Consider the following 10,763-nt stretch of genomic DNA (forward strand, 5'->3'; position numbering starts at 1 on the left):
GCTTCCGCTTCTGGTGATTCATAGTCCACACTTTAAGAAGCACAGACTGATCAGGGCTCTAGACTGTAGCTGAGGGTGCAGTCAAGCATACAACAGCATGCCTGCTCTACAAGATGAGGTGGAGTTCAGTGCATCCTGAAGAAGTAAACTGCTATGTTAATGGAGAGAGAGAAAACTGTATTTTCAGCCATTTCCTACCCTTCCAAAATCCTAAAGTCCATATTGTCTTAAAATTTCCATGTGGGGGAACTGCTTCCAGTACACTTAGGTTCTCCAAAAGTTCTGTTTGCTCTGACCTCCCTTCTTAAGCCCTATAAAAATATACTCAAATTCTCTCCACCTCCCTCCTGATGTTTTAGTCAAATAAGTGAATTTTTATAAATGGTGTTTCTAGAAAACTATGGAGTAAGCAAAAGAATGAATAACAGTAAATATAAACCAAGGATATAACTGAATTGTTGCACTACAGATCTCAAAGTCCCGGAGGGCAAGAAAAGCCCTCTTGACCTTTTTGCTTGAATATTTAGCAACCCCTCTGCACTATTATCCCTCACCCATCCTGTGTCTCACTCATTCTCACTAAATAATAAGGATCAGAGTCCTGTTCCAATGAATCTTTGTAGGTAAACTATAGCTCTAGTATGAGCATAAGTGGTTTTCTCCAGAGCAGTTTAGGGCAGAAACAAGAAGGACATGTTCTGTTTGTTTGTTTGTTTTGTTTTGTTTTGTGTTTTGCTATATGAGAAATGTTTTAATAAAAGGGAAATGTAGAATATCAACTAAAGAGGGAAAAGGGAGAAAGGAGATGATTTTGAGAAAAGGCCATTAACATGGCAGTTATATCAACTCAGATCATTTGTCTTGATACTAGCTACTTTAATGTACAATACTTTCATTTGTAATTGTCTTTCTCTTTGAAGACTAACACAAAGACATTTCTGACTGAAAGTTTCTGAATATAAATATTTTTACTTACAGGCATGCCTCAGAGATATTGCAGGTTTGGTTCCAGACCATCAATACAAAGCGAATATTGCAGTAAAGTGAGTCACATGACTTTTTTGTTTCCCAGTGCATATAAAAGTTATGTTTACACTATACTGTAGTCTATTATGTCTTTAAAATGTACATACTTTAATTAAAAATTACTTTATTGATATATATATATATATTTAATACAACTAACCTACCAAATATCACAGCTTAGACTAGCCTACCTTAAACATCCTCAGAACACCAAAATTAGCCTACAGTTAAGCAAAATCATCTAACACAATGAACACACTATACTGTATCAGTAGTTGACCCTCATTATCAAGTGGCTGACTGGGAGCTGTGACTTACTTATGCTGCCCAGCATCATGAGAGAGTATCATACCACATATCACTAGCCCAGGAAAAGATCAAAGTTCAAAGTACGGTTTCTACTGAATGTGTATCACTTTTGCACTATTGTAAAGTAAAAAAAATCATAAGTCCGGGACCATCTGTACTTTATTTTATTTATTCTGAGATACATTCTTTTTCACATCTCACATCTATGAAATCTACTTACTATTGATACCATCTCATAGTAAATTCATAGTTCTTAATTATTTTTCTGTTAGTGTGTAAATTATTATTTATCTCACAACCAATGGGAACTCTGAGTTGATCAAATATGATGATTATTTAATCAAATATGATGGGATTGACTCCTGGGCTGACAATTTGGGCTTCTGGTCTTCTGAGTACTTATTCCAAGTGGGAAATGAGACATGATGAAAGCTCACGGGATATTCTGATAGGACCTGTTAAGAACACAAGCAAATTTAGCTCTATGTAACAGATATCTGTACACCAATTTCATGGCAGCATTATTCACAATAACCGAGAACTGAAATCAACCCAAGTGTCCATTGACAGGTGAATGAATAAACAAAATATGTTATATAAATACAATGGAATATTATTCAGCCTTCCTTAAAAAGGAAAGAAATTTTGACACATGCCTGCAACATGAATGAACTGTGAGGACAGTATGCTAAATAAAATAATCCAGTCACAAAAAGACACATACTGACCATTCCACTTACATAAGGTACCTAGAGTAGTCAAATTTATACAAACAAAGTAGAATAATTGTTGCCAGGGCCTGGGTGAGCAGGAAATGAGATGTTTAATGGGTATAGAGTTTTAGTTTTTATACATGAAAAGAGTTCTAGAGATTGGTTGCACAAAAATATGAGTGTATTTAACATTACTAAACTATACATTTAAAAGTGGTTGATAGTAAATTTTATGTCATGTATATTTTACCACAATTACAAAACAGATTTACATTAAAAAGATGGGAATTTGGGAGAAAGGGGACAGGGTCTTGTGGAAAGATTGAGGCTAAAGTGATGTAAATAGATAAAATGGTATAAAAGAGTGGGAGGTATACAGAAAAAATTAGAAAAAACTCACCATCGTCTCAAAAACCATAATGCAAGACATAGCAAAAGGATCAAGGAGGGCACTATTATTACCAAACATATCACACCGATGGAAGTGGGATGTCCTGGCAATTGGAAGAGGACATAAGGATGTCACTTCAAAATCCATTCTCTGATTCTCCTGGCCTTCCTTTGCCCACCTGAGTGTCAGCACCACCATTCACCTGCTTCTGATATATGAGCATCTCTAACTTCTTCTCTCATATTTCCTGATACCATATATCCATATCCATCCTCTGTCTCTCCCTCTTGCCCCATCTCGCCCAATCTATACATCCTTTATTCTTACCTCTTCTATACCTTAGGTTCTCTCTCTCTCTCTCTCTCTCTCTCTCTCTCTCTCTCTCTCTCTCATTCTTCCTCCCTCTTCTCCCACCCTCCTTCCCTCTTTGTCTCTCTCACACCCATTAAGTCTCACCGTTTTGCTATTCCCTCCCTCTATTCTTGAGCATCCTCTCCTCCCATTCCCAGCTGGGCCCCAGTTCTTTCTCACCCCAGTAGAGGATGATGTCTTGTCCTCCTAGACTGCTGTGCCTCACTCGGCAAGTCAGGCCAGCTGCCTCCCCAGCAGCCACATCCAGGGTTACTCGGAGATACCATGTCCCATCAACATTGGGCAGGACGTCACCTTGCCGAGTGCCCAGCTGCTCCTGCTCACCCTGCATCCACCTCACCCATATGGGCTTTGGGTAGAATCCTGAGACGTGGCATACCAGCAGCAGACGGCCAGGCCCAGGACTGGGGCCACTGGACAGCCAGGCCTCCGGCTTCACTGGAACAGGAAGGAGCAGGAGCAGTGTCAGATTATGGCTCTATTCTAGAGTGTAGAGACTCAAAACACCCAAGTTTAGAGGGTGACCCCTTCTACTCCATTGGAAACAAAATAATGTATTGATTAAGCCCCTCTCTTCTTAGGTACCACCTACTCTTGAATTTAAAGAAGGTGGTGGGAAGTGAAATACAAAAGTCTTGGAGAGAGAACAGGACTAACCTTGCCTCTGCAGTTCTGACTTCCCTGCATCGAGGACACCCAGAAGATATCGAGGGCAGGTTCTTAAAAGGAGCTTCTGTATGATATCACAGATACCTTGGTACTGAGTGATGCGTGTGCAGAACCGCTGTGCCCTGCTGCCACCCTCTGGGGCAGGCACACATGAATCATTCTTGAGGCTCAGGAAATCCAGTCCTCCTAAAGCTCCCCTCAAAAAGCTTACTGTGGCCTCCTCAGAATGCAGCTCACAGCCTGCTATGCCCTGGATTTCAAAGGGATCTAAATATAAGGAAAACAAAGTAAAGGTTATTAAAAAGCAAACAAGAAAGAAAGAGGTGGGAAAAGGACCTAGGATGTTGGATTTTGGTGGGGAGAAATGTCTGAGATGTAAAAGGATGAGCCAACAACCAATTCAGTACATCATGTGCCACATAATGACATTTTAGTCAACAACAAACCACACATATGATGGTGATCCCATGAGATTATAATGGAGCTGAAGAATTTCTACCACTTAGTGATGTCATAGCCATCATAATATCATAGCACAACACATTAATCACATGCTTGTGGTGATGCTGGTATAAATAAACCTACTGTGCTGCCAAACATAAAAAGTATAGCATATACAATGTGTACAGTACATAAAACTTGATAATGATAATAAATGACTATGTTACTGGTTTACACATTTATTTTACTTTTTATTGTTATTTACTATAAAGAGTGTACTCTTTTCTATTTTCTATAGAAAAATAACTGCTATAAAACAGTATGCTGTGTTACACTGGCAGCAGCCTAATCCATCTCATGTTTATACTATCTCTTGTTGCATCATTTCTCTTGTACTTGATTTAATCCCATCTTGTTTTGTACAATAATGTGCTGAACAGATTTATGGCCTAGGAGCATAGTAGGTACATAGTAGGCTATAGGCTATACCATCTAGGTTTGTGTATGTGCACTCTATGATGTTTACTCAATGATAAAAGCACCTAACAATGCCTTTCTCAGAACATATCCCCATCATTCAGTAGTGCATGACTATATTCAGTGACTTTTTAGAAATAAGAGAATAGAAGTATGCATGTCATAAATGGTGGAGATAGGCTGTTATAATGACATACAATGGGGTAAGAAGGCAGACGAGAAGCAAAGTGTGGAGAGAAGGGTGATGAAGTCAGGAGTACAACCTTCCAGGGTGAATGGAAGAATTACATTAAGAGGGATCAGGCAGGAGATGCTTAAGTAAATGGATTAGAAGACAAGGAAGCCACACTAGTTCACTTAGGCACAAAGTACGAAAAGAGAGTTTCTTGCTTGGGGTTTGAGAGAAAAAAGTTATATACAAACAAACCAGGAGATGGTTACAAAGGGGGATATTTATTTATCAGACAAGAGTGCAGAAAGCAGGAAGAATCTGGAATGGAGTCTGAGTAGGAAACTACTCTAGAGAAGAGCATGCATGCAGTTGGGTAAAGTGGGAAGGAGGAGAGAAGTAGCCTGAATCAAGAGAGAAAACAAAAATTAATTGAGAATCCACCCAGATCAGAAAAATGCACTCACATTTCATCTGGAATTCGCTGACATGATCCTGTATTACCCGAATGAATCCAACGAGATACACTCGGAATAGCTCCTCCAACTCAGTCACCTCCTCATTAGTGAAGTTGCCCTTGGACCAGGGCTTCAGGAAAATGGCAGTACCCGCAGTGCTATCCCAGCCATGAATCTGCAAATCACCCAGCCAGCCTGAGCCTTGATTTTGTGCCCAGGTGCTGTTGGCAAAGGATGATATCTGGATGACATGGAAAGAAGTTGGTCCCTGGAAAGCTGTGGGTAGTGGAAGGATAAGAAAAGTGAGGAGAAAGAGAGAAGCAGAAGGGAATGAAAAAAGAAAAAAAAAAACAAGGATAACTGAAAAGAGCCAGAGAAAAAGAACCCAGAAAAAGAACAATACAGAGCCTGAAACACGGGGCCTCATTCTCCATCCCCAACCTCTAGAATGAGAGAAGAACGCTGGAGACAGGAGGGTCAGACTCTTAGGGGTAAGTGCAGCATGCTTCTATCCAGACCCCCTACATCTGTGCTGGGAGCTGCAGAGTTACTCTTACCATCCTCATTGTCACCACATGGGAAGAGAACTGTTAACCATAGAAGTGACAGAAGCAGCATTTCACGCAGAGATAGTACTTCTGACTCTTAAGAGCTGGTGTTTGATCTCTGATTTCAGCAAACCTTTTCTCAATACTGTATAGTGACTTCCTCTCTCTTCCAACTGACAAAAATCTCCTCCTCATCTACAGTACACATCAGAGAAAAGCTGTGCCTCCCACAGCTGTGGGCCTCTCACTCTGCCTTTCATTTCCACTCCAGCCTTTGACTTCTAGATTTTTATTTCCCTGGCTTCCAGCTGTTCTTCCTGACCTCAGTTTTCTTCATACTTACTAACTTGAAAAAGCCACCATGTAATTTTGAAAGGTTATTTCACCTCCTCAATCCCTTATTACAACATCTGTTAAATAAGAAAGTAATATTAAGTAATTGTTCAGCTTCTAGCCTGCTTTAATCTAGAAGGATTCTTTTGGTTTATCCACCCAACTGGACCTTCCTCCCCACAGCCCTCTCTTTAGCACTCTATCATTACCTCTTCCCAACATTCTCATTAGCTCCTCTTTCTTATCTCATCCCCTTTGTCTGGTTTCCCTAACCTCACATTCGTGTGTGTGTGTGTGTGTGTGTGTGTGTGTGTGTGAGAGAGAGAGAGAGAGAGAGAGAGAGAGAGAGAGAGAGAGAATCATTTACAAAAGGCAAAGCATTAAAAACATTGCCCCCCCCAAAAAAAACACTGCAAACCCAAATCCCAGAATTGAATGTGATAAATACTACAGTTCATAATCTAAGCAAAATTATCTGTGTCATAACAATTTTTGAGAAGAAAAATTACATTTGCTATAGTTTATGACATTCTTTTCAGTAGCTCTTGACCTTTGGAGGTTTGAGTAACAAATCTTCATGAGACAAGCAGAACTTCGGGAGTTATGCTATGTGTAGCTTCAGCCTAAGGCAAAGATAACTTTTTGTAGACGGTTCATAAGCAATAGACCCTCCTTCTCCTTATGTAATACCTCACAAACTCTGTCTACATTTTGGACTTTCCTATCACCAAATAAAGCATTATGAGGTGAGCAAGCAGCTTCTCATTTTTCACCAAAAGTTCAGAAATGTTTTCCCTACGATGTCATCTGCTATCTTCTCTTTGCATGCTCTTGGCAAGTTTTAACAGTATATTTAGCATCCACTGAGTAAAATATTTAGACTCTAATCAATGTTAACTTTAAGGATAATTCTTGAATTTCCTCCAATCAGGAAAAAAATGACAAATTCGCACAGACCTACATATCTATTAGAAATGTGGTAGTAAAACATTTCAAGTGTAAAGAGTTTTCACTAACTGGTCATAAATATATATACACACACATATATATACACACACACACATATATATACACACACACACATATATATATGTGAAAATGCAAAATAAGTAATGTAACATTATTTATTCCCAGAAATAAATAGTGCACAATGTTAAGAGTAGCCTTCATCCAAGATTATCACTACCTCATTGTAAAATCCAGAATAACTCTCTAAATTCCAAAGTATACAAATCTAAATAATATTCTCATAATTCAAAATCTGATATAATTTAATTCACTTTTGGGTAACAGCCACAGACAACAGCAGAGACTTAATATTACCTGCCTTTAATATTAACATCATTTTTTTCTTTGTAAGCCTTGAGTTTTGGATAGAACACTCAAGATTCAGTTTATTTGTTGTACTGTGGATTCACTGAATAAGAACATACTTCAAGAACTTGGTGGTGTGCAAGTGTGATGAGTAGATTAATTCTCCCACAAAACAAATATACCAGTGACAGCAATGTGGCAGAAACCTCCAGGTAGTTCAATAGCCTTGAAGATGATGCCAAATGGATCGATGCGCATGCCCACAATGCCTTGGTGTACATTCAAAGAGAGACACTCTCTGAAAATCAAAAGGAACTAGAGATTCTGAGAACCGCAACTCCTGTTTCAGGCAATCAGATAATTGAAAATACATTTGTGCTCCTCGTAACTGTGTCAACACCATTATTACCCCTGCTTGGCTGCAAACTTGACTAAAGTTACCATATACACTCACTAGGACATGAAGATGATGGCCACAAAGAGGAGCACTCAAAATTTGATTTTTACACAAGTCATTTCACACTGGTACTATAAAGACTCCTCTCTTAAATGTCTTATGCCCCCAAAACAAAAGTCTGACCAGAAACAAATATTTCAAAACCCAGGTTACTCCAATCAAGAGGTTCAGAATCCTTTCTTGGTAAAAAGTAGAGTGAGAAGAATAAGAGTTAAAAGGTGAAAATTTACCTCTGATTTCTCCAAGTTCCAAAAACAACAAGAAATACAACAAATACCCTAACATTGTACACCAAAAGCAAAGAAGACACACACCTTGGATCCAAAGGTAAAATTTCTGCAGACCAGAGACCAACAGAGGACCTTCCACTGAAGTGTAAGGTAGCTGTTCAAGTGAGCTGGTATCTAATGGTTTTCTGAGGACTGCTACCCTATAACAATCCTTTACAGTCTGAGCAGTAGTCACAGTAGTACCTAAAGATGCTAAACTAAGCAGAGGAAACTGAAGTAAATGGTATTATTTTTTTTTTTGTTTTTTTTAATTTTGTGACTTTAATCAAGTAATAAGAGTTAACAATAGATTCAAAATGACAAGTATATTTTGAACTACTTATACATTTTATGCACTCATTCATTTATTTAACAACTACTTATTGAGTGCCTACTGTTTGCACCTGTAGCAACTCTGCACTACCTCTTCACCTTCCAAATTCTCATCGCATATTGCACCTTATCCCAAACTTGGAAATACCGTCACACTATGTTTTTTAGCTCAGAAACATTGATTGGATTACTTTTGTGCAGGATCTATTGATTCTTAAGAGTTGAAAAAAACTTCAAAGTTTATCTGTAAGGGACATATTTCCAGTGAAAATTTACCTGTCTCTCCAGTTACTTAAAGAGATTTAAACTTCTAATATAGACTGATAGGCAAACAGACTACATTTTTACTTTATTGATGCTTCAATTCAAACTGCGTGTTTTTGAGTTTTTTATTTACATTGTGTTATTCCTGTAGGTTACTTTTCTTTTTCCTGTTGTCTATCTTTAAACTGTACATATAGTATGGTCCGTATGATTCTTTTTTTTTTAATTGAAGTTTATGCGGTGACAATTGTTAGTAAAATTACATAGGTTTCAAGTGTACAATTCTGTAATACATCATCTATATATCATGTTGTATGTTTACCACCCAGTCAGTTCTCCTTCAATCACCATATATTTGATCCTTAAAAAACAAAACAAAACAAAAAAAAACCCACAACTTTTATTTATTTTAAGTCTGTTTTTCCAGGACCCATCAACTCCAAGTCAAGTAGTTGCTTCAATCTAGTTGTGGAGGGTGCAGCTCACAGTGGCCCATATGGGGATAGAACTGGCAACCTTGGTGTTACGAACACCATGCTCTAACTAAGTGAGCCAACCAGCTGCCCTATATTTAATCCCTTTTACCCTCATCTACCATCCCCCTCCCCCCTTATCCTCTGGTATTCACTAAACTATTGTCTGTGTCTATGAGTTTTTGTTTCTTCATTTGTTTGTCTTGTTCCTTTGTTGTTCTCAGTTTTATAGCCCACATATCAGTGAAATCATATGGTTCTTGACTTTTTCTGTCTGATTTATTTCACATATGATTCTTATAGATGAATGGCAGATATATGTCCAATTATATCTGGATTTCAAATTCTAGTGTCAAATTCTGCAATATTGTTTTCTTGCATCTATTGTTGATGAGGAAACTTCGGTCATTCTGTAATTACTTTGTTGGGAATTTTTTCTCTCTGAAGATTTTCCATCTTTTCTTCCATTCTTTTATAATGGAACACCTTATCTTTAGACTCTGGGGTTTCATATTATAGAGTGAATATCTCATAATTATTCATTTTTATTGAGGTGAAATATAACATAAAATTAACCATTTTAAAGTACCCAATTCAGTGGCACCTAGTACCTTACAATGTTGTGCAACCACCAGCTCTAACAACTTCCAAAATATTTTTGTCACTCCAGAAGAATATCCCATACTCATTAAGCAGTCATTTCTCCCACTCCTCTTTCACCCTAGGCTCCTTTTAACCAATAATCTTCTTTTTGTCTCTATAGATTTACCTGTTCTGGATCTTTCACATAAATGCGATCATGCAACATGTGTCCTCTGTGTCTGGTTTGTTTCACTTAGCATAACGTTTTTGAGGTGCATTCATGTTGTATCATGTACAACTCTTTTATTTGTTTTATAGTTGAATAATATTCCATTGTATGTAATAGCACATTTTATTTATCCATTCATTCACTGAGGGACTTTTATGTTGTTTCTTCCTATTCACTCTTGTGAACAGTGCTGTTATAAACATTTGTGTACAAATATTTGTAGAACATCTATTTTTTATTGTTATGGGGCTATACCTAGAGGTGGAATTGCTGGGTCAAATGGTTAACTCAATTTTTCACTTTTTGAGAAACTGACAAACTGTTTTCCATAGCAACTACACTATTTTAAATTCCTACAAGCAAAGTGTGAGTGCTAGGATTTTAGCTAGAATAGATTGATAGATTATAGGCAAATAGATACTATAGTAGAAGTAAAAACTAATAAAAATTTAAAATATGTATTTGTTAAAATAAAAATAAACTGAATGAGTATTAAAATAATATTTTTACTAATTTTCCCCAAAATATAGTGAGAATAGTGACTTTGTAACTTTTTAAACATTTAAAAATATTTTTGCAACTCTCTTTAACATCTGACTTAATAGAATACAGCTATATTTTTATATCTTCTTTTGAATAGAATCTGATGTAATATTACATGTTATATAGTCTCTGGAAAACGATGAACACTAAACTAACATCTTAGTATTGTTATAAGAATAATTTTGAACTTGTGGACCCTCTGAAAGGATGTCAAAAACTCCCCAGTATTCTGAACATACCTTGAAAACAACGGCCCAAATCAGGTTTTTTGTTACAGGATACATAAAGGTATCACAATTTCTTTATTAGTTAGAATATTTCTAAAAAGATATATTATCCTAAATAACTATCTTATTACTCTGAAATAACCAAAGACAGAGTAAGTACTTGATT

At 37.2% G+C, this 10,763-nt stretch overlaps 1 protein-coding gene and 1 long non-coding RNA gene across 3 annotated transcripts in view; one reads left to right on the forward strand and one right to left on the reverse strand.

Annotated features, from left to right (window-relative positions):
* The window catches only part of LOC141568549 (uncharacterized), a 40,062-nt gene extending 36,530 nt beyond the window's left edge, over nucleotides 1-3,532 (forward strand). The window contains exons 2-3 of the long non-coding RNA XR_012491696.1: nucleotides 979-1,043; nucleotides 3,393-3,532. This is a non-coding gene — a long non-coding RNA (uncharacterized LOC141568549). The remainder of the gene's footprint in view (nucleotides 1-978; nucleotides 1,044-3,392) is intronic.
* Nucleotides 1,477-6,142, reverse strand: LOC109457968 (T-cell surface glycoprotein CD1b). Of its 2 annotated transcripts, none has more exons than XM_074318773.1 (6): nucleotides 5,583-6,142; nucleotides 5,035-5,301; nucleotides 3,565-3,747; nucleotides 2,971-3,249; nucleotides 2,449-2,542; nucleotides 1,477-1,790 (listed from the first exon to the last, which is right to left on the reverse strand). In XM_074318773.1, exons 1-6 carry the CDS (start codon nucleotides 5,641-5,643, stop codon nucleotides 1,769-1,771), a joined length of 906 nt encoding a protein of 301 aa, XP_074174874.1. In that variant the 5' UTR covers nucleotides 5,644-6,142; the 3' UTR covers nucleotides 1,477-1,768. The 2 variants fall into 2 exon arrangements, with proteins under 2 accessions (XP_074174874.1, XP_019606818.2); XM_019751259.2 differs by having other exon boundaries at nucleotides 3,469-3,747; nucleotides 5,583-6,121.
* Nucleotides 6,143-10,763: the final 4,621 nt, after the last annotated feature.

Source organism: Rhinolophus sinicus, linkage group LG14, assembly GCF_036562045.2.
Source record: "Rhinolophus sinicus isolate RSC01 linkage group LG14, ASM3656204v1, whole genome shotgun sequence".
NCBI lineage: Eukaryota > Metazoa > Chordata > Mammalia > Chiroptera > Rhinolophidae > Rhinolophus > Rhinolophus sinicus.

Coding starts and splice junctions, on each gene's coding strand:
- LOC109457968 (XM_019751259.2), bottom strand. CDS start 5,643: ATGCTGCTTCTGTCACTTCTATGGTTAACAGTTCTCTTCCCATGTGGT. Junction 3,250..3,468: donor GTCAGAACTGCAGAGGCAAG/GTTAGTCCTGTT, acceptor TTCCTGTTCCAG/TGAAGCCGGAGGCCTGGCTG. Junction 1,791..2,448: donor TTATGGTTTTTGAGACGATG/GTGAGTTTTTTC, acceptor TGTTCTTAACAG/GTCCTATCAGAATATCCCGT.